General features: G+C 35.6%; 1 protein-coding gene across 3 annotated transcripts in view; it reads right to left on the bottom strand.

Moving 5' to 3' along the window:
* Positions 1 to 16572, bottom strand: part of LOC120329620 (dnaJ homolog subfamily C member 13-like) — a 55695-nt gene that overhangs the window by 12322 nt on the left and 26801 nt on the right. For 2 of the 3 annotated variants that reach the window (XM_039396334.2, XM_078118446.1), the window contains exons 30-43: positions 14955 to 15058; positions 14203 to 14354; positions 11316 to 11517; positions 10634 to 10749; positions 9352 to 9430; positions 8937 to 9075; positions 8111 to 8295; positions 7258 to 7449; positions 6180 to 6359; positions 5495 to 5653; positions 4841 to 4864; positions 2928 to 3041; positions 2490 to 2606; positions 1319 to 1372 (exon numbers count right to left, since the gene is read on the bottom strand). In XM_039396334.2, coding sequence (XP_039252268.2) covers positions 1319 to 1372; positions 2490 to 2606; positions 2928 to 3041; positions 4841 to 4864; positions 5495 to 5653; positions 6180 to 6359; positions 7258 to 7449; positions 8111 to 8295; positions 8937 to 9075; positions 9352 to 9430; positions 10634 to 10749; positions 11316 to 11517; positions 14203 to 14354; positions 14955 to 15058 — 1817 coding nt within the window. The remainder of the gene's footprint in view (positions 1 to 1318; positions 1373 to 2489; positions 2607 to 2927; positions 3042 to 4840; positions 4865 to 5494; positions 5654 to 6179; positions 6360 to 7257; positions 7450 to 8110; positions 8296 to 8936; positions 9076 to 9351; positions 9431 to 10633; positions 10750 to 11315; positions 11518 to 14202; positions 14355 to 14954; positions 15059 to 16572) is intronic. The other variant, XM_039396335.2, reaches the window with a different exon arrangement.

Raw genomic sequence — 16572 nt, 5'->3', positions numbered from 1 at the left:
AGAAACATGCAAAAAAGTTCAGGTTTTGTCACCATGCATCCATGTGTCGAAGTTCAAAGTTCATAGGTCATCCATTGCAGTGAATTGACAGCAGCAAATATGAGAATAAATTTATTTTAATTAGAAAGACTCAATTGCTATTATTTTACAATCAGAGTATTTTGATCATTTTAATATAAGTTATTATAAGCATAGATTCTATGTGTATTGACAATACAAGCAAATTTAATATAGCAATTTACATATTTATCTTAGTGTAGAGGTGACGGTGCCGGCCCATATTGAGTATGGAAATAGTTAAACAGTTAATATTTAAGATGCATGGACAGCTGGCAGGAATGGACAAAACTGATTAGTTTAAAATGCCTTAGTTATGAAAACTCAACAGCAAATAGAGATGGACAGAGGACCATCGGGTAGTAATATTCAATGTAGAAACATATGAATGTTCTAAATTGCCATTTTGTAAGATAATTTGTCCATATCAACCACTTAAATGCCGAGAGATAGCAATCATTAGATTCAAGATGATGATATTTCCGGCTAGGGTTCCAAATACCGACTGTCAATAGAGCGACCACACGACAGCGATTAATTTAAAACAGCGACTGTCAATAGAGCGACTACACAACAGCGATTCATTTAAAACAGCGATCAGTCGATCACTTGATTACGTCGCTATTATGAAGTCGCCATTATGACAGTCACTGTTTTGACAGTCGCTATCCGGCCTGGATACCGATATTTCCGCTGATTAATTGTCTTGATCAGTCTAATTAACCTCATATTCATATGTCATTCACAAGAATCTAGTCAAAATCATTCAATTGCAACATACAAAATGCGGCAAAACGCTACAATATTCAACTTTACCATCAAAACACACTACCACTCAAAATATTACAATTTCAAGGACAGTAAAACGAAAAACTGATTTGCAATAATTGTTACTGTTATCAGTAAATAATTGGGTCTCTAGAGCTTAGAAAAAGGTTGGAAGTACTCATAAATGACATAAAAAAACTTTGTTTACCGTTTTCAATTACCAAAACCTTTTGAGCCATAATAAACATAAATTGTATTTATCGGGCTTTATGACAGAAAGGTGTTAGCCTCGTGGTCAAACCTCAGCTACCTCAGACAAGCGAGTGCCTTTTCCCTTTAAGTAGCACTTTTTTACCCAACTTTATACCTTGGCTCAGATTTTACAGACTGCTAATATTGTTTTGCTATAACCTGTAAGGCTTTTATTCTCACTTCACACATACACAAACAAACACAAGTATATAACGCTATACATTGAACATTAGAAACTGACCTCGGCCTGTGATCCCAGGTAATCCAGAAGTTTCTTTGCAAAAGTATGAGGTTCCTGAATTGGAAGCAGTAATTAGTAATGAAAAAGAAAAAATGGTTGAGTGGACAGTTTTAAAAATGTGGTCGTTCTTAGAGCAGTAAATTACTGGACCAATCGTTTCAGAAGATATATATATATATATATGTATACAAGTGGTACCTGAAAGAATTATTTCCTAAACAATTTGCAGACCAACTGGAGAATCTCCATCCCAAGTTAGACCAACTGTAGAATCTCCACCCCAACTAAGACCATTTAACCCTAACCATACCAAATAATTAGTCCAGGTCAAATGAAGGATCAACTGGTAATATCGGCTTAGGTGGTTTTGGGGAGGGAGATATTCTTCAGTTGGGAAACGGGATCAACTGAAGAATCTCCACCCAAACTAAGACCAACTGAAGAATCTCCTCCACAGGTGGGTCCGGGGGGGAGATTCTTCAGTTGATCCCAATTTTCAAATTTTTTCCATAAAGTGTATTTATTTATAGCTGATCAATTTTGAGAAAGCTTTGGTTCACGCACAGAGTATTACCGCCTTACCGGTATTGTGGAATGAAGGCTATAATAATTACAATGGAAATGGAAAGTTTCAAGTCATCTGGACATACCCACACATTTCAGATTCCAGGTTCGAACAATAATCAGTCAAGAGTAAGGCAATTTTCTACGTAATGTCAGCGGGGCTGTTCAACAATTTTTAATAGAAGTCCACATATGGAAGTTCAAAATTTGCAGGGTCCAGTCTTATCAGAAAATATATTCATAGCAGGCCTAAATAGTACCTCAAATAGGCATATTCATGTTTAATTAGGTAACCACAAATATAAGAATCCTCGAAGCCGGATGATGATTATGCGTTAACCGAGTTATTATGGAATCACTGCTCTTCGCATATAAGATGAGAAAATGATGAAACTAACTCAAACTATAAATAAAAGTGTATCCAAACTTAATGGCGCCAATGCTCCAAAAACCAAACAGGAGTCATCCAAATCGAATCCGGACATGAATCTGGACCACAGACTGTCAATTAGCCCTGATGTCACTACATCCTCGACTAGATTTTCTGCTTAGCGAATTTTCTATTCATGGAGGACATGAGATTAGAAAAATAAAATATTCAACACACCATTAAAGGAAACGTAGGTTGTTCATTGTAAATCCTCACAAATATGTCACCGATGATCAACTCCTTACCGTGGACGGTGAACACAAAATCTGACCCAAATGTTGGATCACACTCTCCCTGTAAAAATAATACCTGGGTTAGCATTTTTATAAAAATTGGTAATTTGAAAAAAGACAAGATAGTAATTTATATTTAAAAAAAAACTCCACAAAAATTAAGCCGATAACAGATTTCTCGATTGAATCGGACGCGTAAAGGATCTATATATCGGCTTCTAATAGGCTTTTTTTAACAAGGTTTTCTATTTGTTTCATGAACTTGATGATGGAGGAAGCAGTAACCATCTAGCAATCCTCCCAGTCCTAACACAAAATTACCCTCCAGAAGATTGAAACCGGCAAACTCGCGTAGGTTATCAGAGATCAAAATAAAACTTACTGTTCTTATAACCATTCTTTGTTGTTCCTTCAAAAACTCAGTCAGTTCAATTCTTGTAGAATTATCCCATATCAAGTATGGGTTCTCTGTATTGCTGTTAAGGATTTTCAGTACCTATGGAAACAAAAGGTTAAAGTTTAAACCTAGGTAAAAGGTCATACATATTTAAAATATGATAAAATACCATGTAAGATGACCTATGGGTTAATTGTTATAGGTTAAGATAGGCTAGATCAGGGGTGGGCAACATACGGCCCGCGGGCCAGACGAGATTTTGACCGGCCCGCTGACTGTACATCAGTACATTATGATATTACAATATTACACTTTTAGTACATTATGATAAATTCATTATGTGTTTTTTGGTCTATTTTTTTTTGCAGTTTAAACTTTACTTTAAACGCAATTTAAAATTTTCTTTTTTTGCATTAGCGAATAAATATGTGATTAAGATATTGAATACTATTCATGTCATAATCCGGCCTGCCGAGAACCTCATTTTCCCACATCTGGCCCGTCGACTAGAGAAGTTGCCCACCCCTGGGCTAGATAGATCAAACATCTTTAGTACAAATCCCATGCCCAGTACCTTACCCAGGATGTAATAATCGGATAGACAAAGCTGAAATAGAAAGTTTAGTAGCTTCCAAATATAGTAGGTTCTCCCATGGATGTAGATCCTATACAGGGCCTTGTTCCAAAGCATAAGATGTAAAAATACAAAAGATAAACATCCAAAGCAAATAATTAGCAATCTAATGATGATATATAACTATGTTTTTAACTTGTTAGAAAAGCTACCATAAAGGACAGCCGCCATTTGAGAAATTGATTAGTCTACCCCAATCAGAATAAATGCTTTGTGACAGTGGTTTATTGATATATTAGTAAACAAATTAGATATTTCCGACCATGTAGCTCATGGATGGGCACAATTTTAGGACCAAGAGCCAAAATTTTGCCCACCCAGACTGGCGGGCCAAGTAAATGTGATGAAAAAAGTTACATTTCATGAACAATATTTACAATGTTAGTGTCACAAAAGCGAATATGGAGAAAATAGGCCTTGTGCTAAAACCAAATTCAATCGCGATCTCAACAAATTCCCTGAGCTACTTTTTAGCTAAAACATCAAAATTTGGTTTTAGTTTGGTTGTCGCAGAACCAGACAAGCCAGATTGAATTACCCAACAGGCCGGGTCAGATTTGCCCATGTAAGATTTTGCCGTACTTTGCCCATGTAAGATGTAGTAGCTACATATTTCTATGGATTTGTTTGGAGCATGGGTTATAACTAATGCATGTTACAGTTTTTACATTTTTAATAGATATCTTAAATATTTTTGTCATATTCGAGGCATTTATCAATGATTGGGGATTTTTGTGAGGAAGAAAAAATAAGTTGTTGCATGGCAAAATAAGAATAACAAAAATAAACAAACATAGTTTATTGAATATAAAGAGGAAAGTGGCGAGAGAATGTAAATTCAGGATTCCAAGCTAGTCAGAAATAGACACCCATACCAGATATAAAATGAATAAAGATTATCGATGAATTAGTTCAAGAAATGAAGTATACACCACATAGAGTAATAAAATATAAAATAAAATATAGATATGGGATTCAGAAGATTTTTCGAATGATCAAAAAAAGCTTTGGAAGTGAGATTCATGGCATAACCAGTGGCCATATGGTTTTCTAGCAAAAGAAGAAAACTGGCTCATAATTGATAGTGTGAACAAGTGGAAGAACTAGAACATTCATTACATCCAAGTTAGATTCATTTCAGAGTACACCAAATAAAACAAAAATGACACAAGGAAAAATAAATTCACCAAGCAAGTTTATAATTCATCATCATTTCAGGAGAAATGATGAATTGAAATCACCGTGAATTGACACCAATTCTCACCTCAGTGAAATTGTCCATACGATTCTGTAATTCCAGCAAAATGAAAAAGAAAACCAATAAAACTATTTCATGCTGTGTTAAGTATGGTTACTAGAATAGAACCTACCGGTAGTTAAATCTAGTAAAAAGTTAGAATCAATTACTCCAATAATTTTTAAATTTCTACGGATTTACACAAAAATTCTACCAGACTGACAGAATCAAATCTCTACCACCTAATGAATAAAAAAAAGGCTATACAATCAATGTCAACCAACTGTTTTGAAGGGCCAAAAGTCTAATTAACAATGAACTATTAAAATAGAATTTCGGCCTCAGCTTAACAAGAATACCACCTCTACTCACAGACTGCGAGTTAGACTGAAACAGAAAGTTAACAGATTGCAAAACTTAGAAATTAGGTTCGGGTTCCAGGCACTTTGGAATATACGATAGCGAATTCTGATTCTCGGCTGTTGGCAGATTTTAAAATTACAATACACAATCAGATGAGTTGAAACTAACACTTTAATTTAAACACAAACAAAGACTGTCACCCCTAAGTGCAAATTATAAAATGAGAACCTTGAATACTATAATATTCGTATATAGACGATTACCCAGTCAAAAATGAATAGGAAAACACAAAAATGAATAAGAAAACAAAATACAAACCTCTGCATAGTTTCCTTCTCCTAGTTTATTCGCCAAATATCCAGTGATGAGAGCACTGAGGGACTTTTGTACAAGGGGATTTCCCCCTTCTTTTGTGAGGTAGCCACCTAAACACGCCAGTGCATGGACAGAGAGACGAGCAAGTCGGTTTGCCATTTCCTGGAAAATGAGGATATTAATTCTAGATTCATGGATAGGTTGGCTTCGACAATGGATTAGGAAAAATACACCATTGGAAAAAATTGTCACCCCTTAAATATAATAGCTATGTATGAGCATTAAAATTGAATTATTGAATACACACACTGCAAACGTATGTCTCAATTTAAAAAGCTCTGGCCTACTTATCCCAATCACATAAATCCGACTTCATTCCCTTATTTACTTGCTTCATAACTAGCCCAACAAACAAAAGTGGTGCAAACGAACCAAAGCAGACAATACTCAGAAATCAATCAGAGAGTATCTCTGGTAGAGTCAGGTTTTTCCTCTTATATTCTATGTCCAAATGATGAGATTGCCCTTTTAATACTTTTATGTCCAGAGTTTTAAATCACCTCTAAGTTTTAGGCAACTTTCTTGAATTTGTGTCTTGTGTCGCGTTAATATTTTATACCATGGCTGAGTACAAAATAAATCTAATAATCATGATTGGCCAAAGAATTATTTAAAAAAAAAAATCAACCTGCTGATTGGACTCTTCACTCTTTGAAACTCCGCCTTCTTCCAATGTGAAGTCATAATTGAATAAATAGAGGAGTAGATGCCAAATGACACCGGATTTGAATAACTGAGTTTGCATTGCCATGTCCATCGCAAATGCACTCACACACTCGGTGGCAGTTGTGCATAATTTCGGAAGATTCTGAAAATGGTAATTGAATATTGAGATTGAGTATCCATATATTACCCAGTTCAGGCGAATACGATAATGAAAACTGTATTCGGACACAAACAACTGAAGTAGACTATGTAGAAACAACTAAACAACTATGTAGAATCTTGTATATGTAGCCTCCAGCATAGCAGTTCTCAAATGCTGGACAAGGAGGGTTTCGGAGACAATTTTTTGAGGGAGCGTGATGCTAATTAATAATAAAAAAATATTAGTTAGATTAGATCATGCCCGCTTTATTTTGAATATTTACATTTTTTTTATTGTTTACATTTATTTCTTTATTGTTTACATTTCTTCATTATGTACACATATTTTCAAATTGTTTTTTGATAAAATATACTTTCGTCTTACTATCTGTTATTTGTGACTTATTGTTTGCTAGTAATCTTGAGGTGGGGCGCAAGACTTGACAAATTCGGAAAAGGGGGCAAGGCTTAAAAAGTTCAATAAACACTGCCTGGCACAAATAAATACAAAAAAGTGTTAAGCCTCACGTCAACCGGCATTTACAAGTACAGAATGCAATACAGTATCTCTGTAGTTTTTGGCATTCCAGGGGCAATCATGGCTTTGCTAAAAAGTAGATTAGTCTGTACTCCCGTAGTGTGTGTACCAGGATAGGATAAGGCCATAATTTTATTCCAATTTTCCTTATTTTAGTTCTATTACAAGTTTGCGGACTGTTCGTGTTAGACAAGTTAATATACCCCCTGCCCATAAGTTTCAGTCCCTTTACACAACTTGATGTAAAGTTGGTGAACAAAATTAGTCCCCTCCATAATGATACACACACTTCTGGAGCGCCGATTAGTCTACCTTTATACTATTTCTTTGAGCGAATTTTCAATTAAAAAAGCAACCATACCTTATAATATAATATTCTGCAGACATCTCTGACGATCGTAGGATCCTCAACAAACTTCTCCCGACATTGTTCGAACTGGGCAGCGACAGTATAACACTTGCATATGTACATACACACTCGTACAGCAACATCTGTAGGTTGAGAAGAGTTGCTCAACATTGCAACGCAACGAGTAAATGCTGCTTGGAGAATCTGGAAATAAGAGTGTAAGATTAGATCAGAGTTTCTCAAACTGACCGCTCAGCCCCCCCACGGCAGCACACGAATGGTTTTCTGGGGGCCGAATGTTAAGCCATTTGCCCATGACTGTAATGACCAAGGGCCAAATTTGAAGCGGAAGTATAATCGCGGGCCGAAAGAGGGGTCGGCACACAAGCGCGCTGAGAAAATTATGAAGAATAGGCATTAAAATAGGCTTCAAGATTGATTTCAGATTTTGATGGTTTGTATTGTTATACAAAAATCATCTCAATATATATATATAAAACGAAATGCCAACATAATAAACTGTGATAACGACGTAACAACTGTGGCATCCAGGATGCAAAAATGTAATAACATAAAGTGTTTCACTTTTCACTATTTCACTTTGGCGGGCCATATTAAATATGCGGGCTGTAATTGGCCCACGGGCCACGGTTTGCGGACCACTGCTGTAATGCGTTTATTCTTTCGCTCATGTTTGTTGGCTTATTTATCATTAAATGTCGCAATACCAACACAGAAGAGTGTAATGCTTCAACTGCTAGGCCATCCTGCCTTTATTTTGAAATACTAATTCAAACTTCTTTCAGAAAAATCAAATTTTGCCATCTCTGAGTCAAAAGTCAAAGAAAATCATTTATCAAACTACCTCTAAACCACTCTCTCTTCTCAATTCCTCAGCGTTCAATGCTGAACAGTTGACGGTATGATAAGCTAGTTCTGTAGCTTCTGGCAACAGAGGAGATTCCTTGCTGAATAATTTATCATCTGTCGTTTCCATTTTTATTGTTTTGATCAACGCAGGATAACCAGCATATTTGTATGGCTCAAGTTCTGGTGAAAAAAATCAAGAGCTTAGAGATTTCCTAATGCTTATTAGAAGCTTGTTGTCTGAATTTTGAATACACTACATGGCTTCACAGGTTTTAAATCTTGTATAGAATATATGGAAAGAATTGCTGGACTTGGAATTCGCTGCCATAGAACAGTAGATATCAGTCCTTTTATCACTACAAAAGCAGATTATCTATCATGAGTAGTTGGAACTGGGATGAGAATTTTGGGGCATAAGCTTGGTGTATTTTTCTAATCCAGTTGTTAGAGAAAAGGGTAGTAAGTTACCTCAGTTCAAAAAACAAGTCAATTGTTGGTACTCCCAAAGTATGTGAACCAAATGGCGAACATTGGAACGTAGTATGTGTACCAGGTTGGGGTTAGGCCATAATTTCAGGTATAAATACTAAAGGAGTCTTTTGGCTAATCCCCAAACTCGTAAAAGAACTAAAATAAGGAATTTGGAATAAAATTATCACCTGGTACACATACTACAAACCAATCTCCCCCATCTTGGTTCACATACTACAGAAGTACCCAATAGTCTTTATAATAAAGTTTTAAATCACAAAGTAACTCAAAGAAACCAAGCTTAATCAAATGTGATCAGTATAGTATTATTCAACACAAAAGCAACAAACCTTCTTTATATCTGCTGAACAAGATGCTCTGAGTCTTCAAGACAAGTAAAATATTCTCTGGGTCAGGCCCATCTATTGCACGTTTCTTTTTCTTGGCGCATAGGAATTCATACGCTTTGTTTACTGCTTCAAATATATCCTAAAAAATCGAGGAGTTGATTCAAGTGAGAGGGTGCGAATGTCAGTGAAAGAGCATGAAGAGCTGTTATGGCTAGTATGACAGATTTAACTTGACTTAATAAGATTTACAGGATAGAATTTACATATTTGTCCAGAGGGTGAAGAAAGACGATAAAACGGTTTTAGAACTCAGAATTTAACAGAACTGGCATAGTGGTTATGATTAGTAAGGTAGACTTGGCTATATTGACTTGTCAAGGCAAGCGATGAGTTCAAACTCATGAAGCAGACTTACCCTTCCTTCTGGGTTTTTGTCAGGATGGTATTTCTGTGCCATTCTAAAATATGCTTTGCGGATTTTGCTCTCGTTTATCCTGAAAATAGAAATACACTGCTAGTATGATTTCAAATCTTAAGTTTGATATTATCTGAGACAAAAATCATAAAAATGAATACTGCGTTGTCTTCTAGGTGAGATAGATAGGGACAGAGGTGGAATGGCTTTGTTAGCTTGAAAAATTCAACTGCTCTCGAACAGTTCAGATAGATCTAATGCAATTACAACTAGAATAGCCTTATTTATTATTATTAACTCCTTGTCCAGAACTTTAAACATAGTGGATATATTAAGGACAGATGGATCAATTAACAAGTAAGAGTTGCGGGTAAGAAGCCACCTATGGCCCTCGCTAACAAACAGAAACGATAAATGTAAGAAATGTTTGTGTTACAGTAATTTTGTTTTCTTTCTGCACCTTTCTTAAGGCGTGTGGCGTGTTAAGATTCGTAGCGATTTATAAGACTGTGTTAATACAGCGTTATTTCTTTCCTTGAAACAGACATGGAACGAAATTAACCGCCCTTGTGGGCGATCAAAGGAAATTGTTTTATGCATTGTTTTATTTTCTCACAAACGTGAGAACTGTTTGTATACAGTAATTTTGCTCTCTTTCTACATTTTTCTTAAGGCGTCCGGCGTGTAAAGATTCGAAGGACTGGCTTATTCGCGAATTTTTATAAAATCGCCGTTTTACGGCCGTTTTTAGGGAGTTGACCTATTCGCGAGATAGGCGTAATTTCGAGGAAATACGGTAATATAAAAATTTAACTAAACAATAGTTTATTATCAACAGAATTGAGTGTATTAAACTAGAAAATTAGGAATTTAAATCCAGGAGGCAAAATTTGAGCAGAATAGAAGACTCAACATGTTTTACATATTTATCCCGAGAGAGAGAAAAGACGACAAAAAGATGATAAGACAGCTTAGGCATATGGCGAATCACGGCCTCTTGTTCGGTTACCAGTCCATGTCGGGAATAGTTAGCCAGTTATTAGTTTTTGGAAGCATGGACTTGTTGGTGGAGCAAGCGGCCGGTAACCTGCGAACCCATGAAGGGTAATCAGAGGTCTGCTGACGGGCGTATCCCTTCGGCTTTGCACGATGCGTCACATCGCTGAGCCGATAGATATTAAATACCCTTTCAGCACAAGTCTTGTCTCAAGCACCTAGCCTTGTTAGGCCTGTCTGCCTAATTCACCATATATAATAGATATAACAAAGAAACATCACTTACGGGCCTTGATTTTTTGGCAACCTGAGAACCTCATAAGCATCATCCTCAGACATTGTTGGAGGTTTCTTCTCAACTTCCTTTTTCCAGGCTTCCAGAACGTCTTTCAGAAGTTTGATCTGACAGAAACAAGAGAGCGATACTTGATAAAGAACAATTCTTAATTCTATGGACAAGAAGGTCACATGTCTATCTTAACGTCAGCAATTTTTCTATATGACATATTTTTTTTGCTCCAAACAGGACTCAAGCAGTTAGCTACTTTATTTTGTGGGGGACTGAAATCACTTTATAAGCACTTTATATTTAAGCCATAAGGGCCCAGATGGCCCACCTTACCCCCAGAGTGCAGAAAAATTGAGTAGGTACGGTCCATAACCTGAATATTTCAATCGTTCTGAAATAGTAGCCCCTACACAAGAGCTGTTGCTTGCACAGAGCTGAGTGAAAATACGAAGATGGAATGCAAAATAAGATGGGGGAAGATCCAAAATATCTAACAAATACTTTTATTTTCAATTAACTTCCTGCCCCCACAAAAAATTGTCTATGCCCCCATTGTAAGGCGCGCCTCACCGTTTGAGAACCACTGTACTGGACAATTAGAGAATCACCGCCCTAACTTAGAGCCATAAAATAATTCAGTCAACTTGCAACCATTAATTAAACTATTTAGTCTACTCACCGGATCTTTGATTGGCCATTCAGGGAATTTCGTTTGATCACAGAGATGTCTAAGATAATACATGTTGCAGAACAATTCTTCCTCTAGTTGTGGATAACTTATAGATGGAATGGGAACGTACTGGTACAGCGCTCTGGTGTTGCTCATCAAACGTGGACTGAAATCTGCGACGTGGGCTGCGATCTTTTCAATCAGATAACGTCTGAAATTAATTTGAAAAAGTTTTGATTGTTTTTAAAGACTGGTTTGAAAGTTAAAAACAATTCACATCCATGACTAGAATTTTTTTTTTTTTTATTGTTTGGATTGTATATTTTGGCATTTTATGACGAGTAAAGTACTGTCATAAATCAATATAGTTCATTAGCTCTTGTCATTTCAGTTGCCACCCATACTTGAAAATGTTTAAATTACTATTTTTTTTAATTTTTTAGATTTGTTTGTAACTAAAATTGTTTTAAAAATATTGGCAATTCGTACAGCAGCACATGCTCCATCACTTTTCATTATTTAGTTTCGAGTCTAATCTGTCAAAGCAGTTTTAGTTGTCTGCTTCTGCACTGGTTGGCAATAAGCATACCTAGTTGTAATCGTGTGTATTCAAGTATGGATGGCTAATTAAGCAAGAGGTAGAACCCCCATTGGGCAATAAATGTATGTCTGAGTAGTAACCAGCATGGCTTAAAAATAAACCAATATCAGCAAGACCCTACCATCAGGATGGCCATTTCCGAATACTAAATATTCCGAATACATTCTAAAATAATGTTTTCGAATCTGGAATTCCGAATACATTCTAAAATCGAAAATAACACATTTTTGTTTAGTTTATTAAAACCCAGTAAATTAGGAAATAAGCTTCAATAAAAATATCAGAATAAAGCCACAAACCAACAATATATGTACACAAGATAATTGATAGTTTATAGCTATCAATAAAAAATATTAGCAACTTGTGACACAGTCAGTTTATTAAAATTATTCACTTTGTACAAATGACCATATGAAAAGATAGCCAAGGAGTTGTCTGACGCTTTCTATCATTGGTATCATGATATTATGATAATAGTCAAGTCTGTTGACAAAAATACTACTTGTATTCAGATAATTGTGTATATTTTTTGAGAGTAATAAAATTTATTGGCAATACAGGCAACTGAAACAAGCAACAACAATCGAAAATCCATTATGCCTTTAAAAATTCTAATATTTGTTGAAATTAGAAATAAATTAGTAGAGGATAAATGACCACCACTGCCAGCCGCGCAGCCAGGATTTTCGAAATCGGAAATTCCCATTGCCGCCTGTAACACCCAAAGTGACTTTGGTAACACCCACCGCGATTCCGCGCTCGTTAAAAGAGACGTCTTTTCAGCGTATAATGATCATCCTGTTACGTAAAATATTCAATCCATGACAACTACGAGTTTCTAAAATATCTTTATATATTAATTTAATGTGTCCAACGTAACTCGCGGTTGCTTCTTCTTACGTCAAAAAAAAACATTACTATTCGGTCCACGGCGATCTGTGACCTAAAAGTACGAGATAAACTGCCTGATGTATTTAATTTTAATACGTATTTTTCCAATCTTGCCAATTCGTTATCGCCGTTATAAAAATCTCAAATAATGATATAAAATCCTGTTAAGTGTAGAGTATAATTCATTTCATACAATGAATATAAATATAAAGTTTAGCAGTAAATTGAAAATACGTATTCATCGCCGCGATTATGCCACCTGTTAAAAGAGTCGACTTTTACAACAAATAATATAACAATATATTTTTCTGTTGTGCAAAGTGATGAATTCGTGACCGATACGGGCATTTTTAAAATGTCTTGCTTCATTATTAATTTAATTGTCTTCAATTTAACCTGCGGTTGCGTCGACAAAATAAAATCCTCACCACTCTTATATACCATTGCAATCCGCGGTCATAAAAATAAAAACGTGTGGTAAACTGCCCGATTAAATAATGTTTTGATCCGTATTTTGCGAATTCGGCAAATATTTAGATGTACTTGTTAACAGTGTCTCCGCTCAATCGAAATGCTGCCACTCTGATTATTTTTAGATAAAACCGTTCGAAAAATCCGTAAATCGTCTGTAACATCTCGAGGTGAAATTATTATTATTATTATTTTTGTTATGACTGTTTTTTTTTTTCTGGTTGACGAAAATAAAAAATCTCTCTCTCTCTCTCTCTATTTCATCAAAATAAAATTGATTAAATATACTTTGAAAATATTCGACGGCAATTTAAAGTAATGGATAATCAGGCAAATCCCGCCCTCAATTCGTGACGATATGTTTCTAAACGACGACCAAACATAATGTGTGCCAGAGGCACATGAAATTCTGTGATTTTCACTGCCTAGAAAAGCGTTTTTCAAATTTTCACGGGCCTCAATAAAACTTATATTGTTTACGGTTTTATTTTCAGTATTTTAAATTGCCGCTTTTCAATCAAAAAGTTGCGTTGTCTTTAGAAACTCGCCGCCGATGAACGTATTTACCAGATTCACAATTCCGTGCGCGTACAAAAATAAAATAATTGTCTTCGTTACGTGGAACAAATTTGTGGAAAATTTTCGTTTTAGAGAAAATAACACAAACGTAAAGGCGTTTACAGCCTAAATAACACGTTACGCTGATGAGTGATGAAAACAATCACGCGCAAGTTTCTATCGAGAATGTTTTCATTCAACGGAAACGTCTTGAGAGCGGCGTTGAAAATGTGTGACGTCACACAAATATCCGATATTCTTATGAACGCTAATTCCGATATTCGAATGACGAGATATTCGAATACATTCGAATTGGCTATCCCTGCCTACCATTATATAGATTTCAATAAAAACAATTCGTTCGCAATCACAAACCTCATTTCACTGTTCCAGATAGCTTCTGGGGTATCGAACTCTCCCAGAAATATTTCAGCAAACTTTTCAGCACCATAGTTCTCAAGGTAATGTATCATGGCTTCAGGTAGCAATGCACCAAGGATTGAGTGGCTGACCATGTCAGAGACATTCTGAAAACAGAAATACACATTTTTTTAAATGTATCCAGGCGGTTCCTAGATTGCACATCACAGCACACTATATTTTACCTCTATCTTTGTAATTAGAACTTGACATGAAACGATCATCGCTCCAGAAGTATGTGTATCAATATGGAGGTAACTAATTTTGTTCTCCTATTTTACATCAAGTTGTTTGAAAGGACGGAAGCCTATGGGCAGTGGGTATATTCACTTGACTAACACAGACAGTCCCCGAACTCGTAATAGAACTAAAATAAAGAAAACCTAACCTGGTACACATACTACGGGAGTACCGAATGATGAAATAAAAATTAGCATTGAGAATCGACCATATCAGGCATTCAGGAGATTTATGATTGTTAATGTGGGCAAGAACAAGCTCACAAAATTCATTGATAAATGTATATGATTGTGAAGAAAACGTTTTTGTCTCAAACTAATATTTTCAGAGAACAACTTTCTTTTCAACGCATCAGTACATCAGTACATACAATACTGAACTTTGAGTACAATATAGAATAAGAACATCTATCTTTAAATATTACCAAAAAAAAGTTTAAAAAACCAACTTCACAATTCAACATTTACCTCATCAGATGTCCTGAATGCTTGTTTCAAATGCAAATATTTCAAAAACTTTCCAATTGGGATCACATTGGAGCCGGTGTACATTAGGATGAAAAAGAAGACGCCTGGAAACAAAATATTAAATATTTAGACTATCGTTTTATTGTTACGAGGCAATTTCCCATCTGCACTCTGGATTCACATATTTATCACGGACAGGGATGGCCAATTCGAATAAAGTATTCGAATGTATTCGAATATCTCGTCATTCGAATATCGGAAATAGCGTTCATAAGAATATCGAATATTTGTGTGACGTCACACATTTTCGGCCGACGCCGCTTCCAAGACGTTTCCGTTGAATGAAAACATTCTCGATAGAAACTTGCGCGTGATTGTTTTCATCACTCATCAGCGTAACGTGTTATTTAGGCCGTAAACGTCTTTACGCTTGTGTTATTTTCTCTAAAACGAAAATTTCCCACAAATTTGTTCCACGATAACGACGACAATTATTTTATTTTTGTACGCGCACGGAATTGTGAATCTGGTAAATACGTTCATCGGCGGCGAGTTTCTAAAGACAATGCAACTTTTTGATTGAAAAGCGACAATTTAAAAAACTGAAAATAAAACCGCAAACAATATAAGTTTTATTGAGGCCCGCGAAAATTTATAAAACGCTTTTCTAGGCTGTGGAAATCGCCAAATTTCGTGGGCCTACCGTACACATTATGTTTAGTCGGGCGTTTAGAATCATATCGTCACGAATTGAGGGCGGGATTTGCCTGATTATTCATTGCTTTAAATTGCCCTCAAATATTTTCGTGTTAACATTATACAAGGTATGAAACGCGACATTTTCCCGGGTTGTGAGGATGTATATAATATAATTAATCTTAAAAGTATATTCAATTAATTTTATTGTGATGAAATAAATTTTACTCTGAGATGTTACAGCAGATTTATGGATTTTTCGACGGTTTTATCTAAAAATAATCAGAGTGTCAGCATTTCGATTGAGCGGAGTCACTGTTAACAAGTAGGCCTACATCTAAATATTTGCCGAATTCGCAAAGTACGGATCTGAACATTATTTAATCGGGCAGTTTACCACACGTTTTTATTCCTATGATCGCGGATTGCAATGGTATATAAGAGTGGTGAGGATTTTATTTTGTCGACGCAACCGCAGGTTTAATTGAAGACAATTAAATTAATAAAGCAAGACATTTTAAATATGCCCGTATCGGTCACGAATTCATCACTTTGCACAACAGAAATATATATACTCGTTGTTATATCATTTGTTGTAAAAGTCGACACTTTTAACAGGTGGCATAATCGCGGCGATGAATATGTATTTTTAATTTACTGCTTGCTAAACTTTATATGTATATTCATTGTATGAAATGAATTATACACTACACTTAACAGAATTTGTATATCATTATTTGAGATTTTTCTAACGGCGATACCGAGTTGGCAAGATTGCAAAAATACGTATTAAAATTTTCTGTTGGTTAAACTTTACCAGCATCTATAAATAGCTTGACATAATATGAAATATAATGTGGTTTATCTCGTACTTTTAGGTCACAGATCGCTGTGGACCGAATAATAATGTTTTTTTCTGACG

Source organism: Styela clava, chromosome 12 (genome assembly GCF_964204865.1).
Source record: "Styela clava chromosome 12, kaStyClav1.hap1.2, whole genome shotgun sequence".
Taxonomy (NCBI): domain Eukaryota; kingdom Metazoa; phylum Chordata; class Ascidiacea; order Stolidobranchia; family Styelidae; genus Styela; species Styela clava.
The sequence above is the reverse complement of the archived record's forward strand: the minus strand, read 5'-3'. Positions and strand labels throughout refer to the sequence as shown.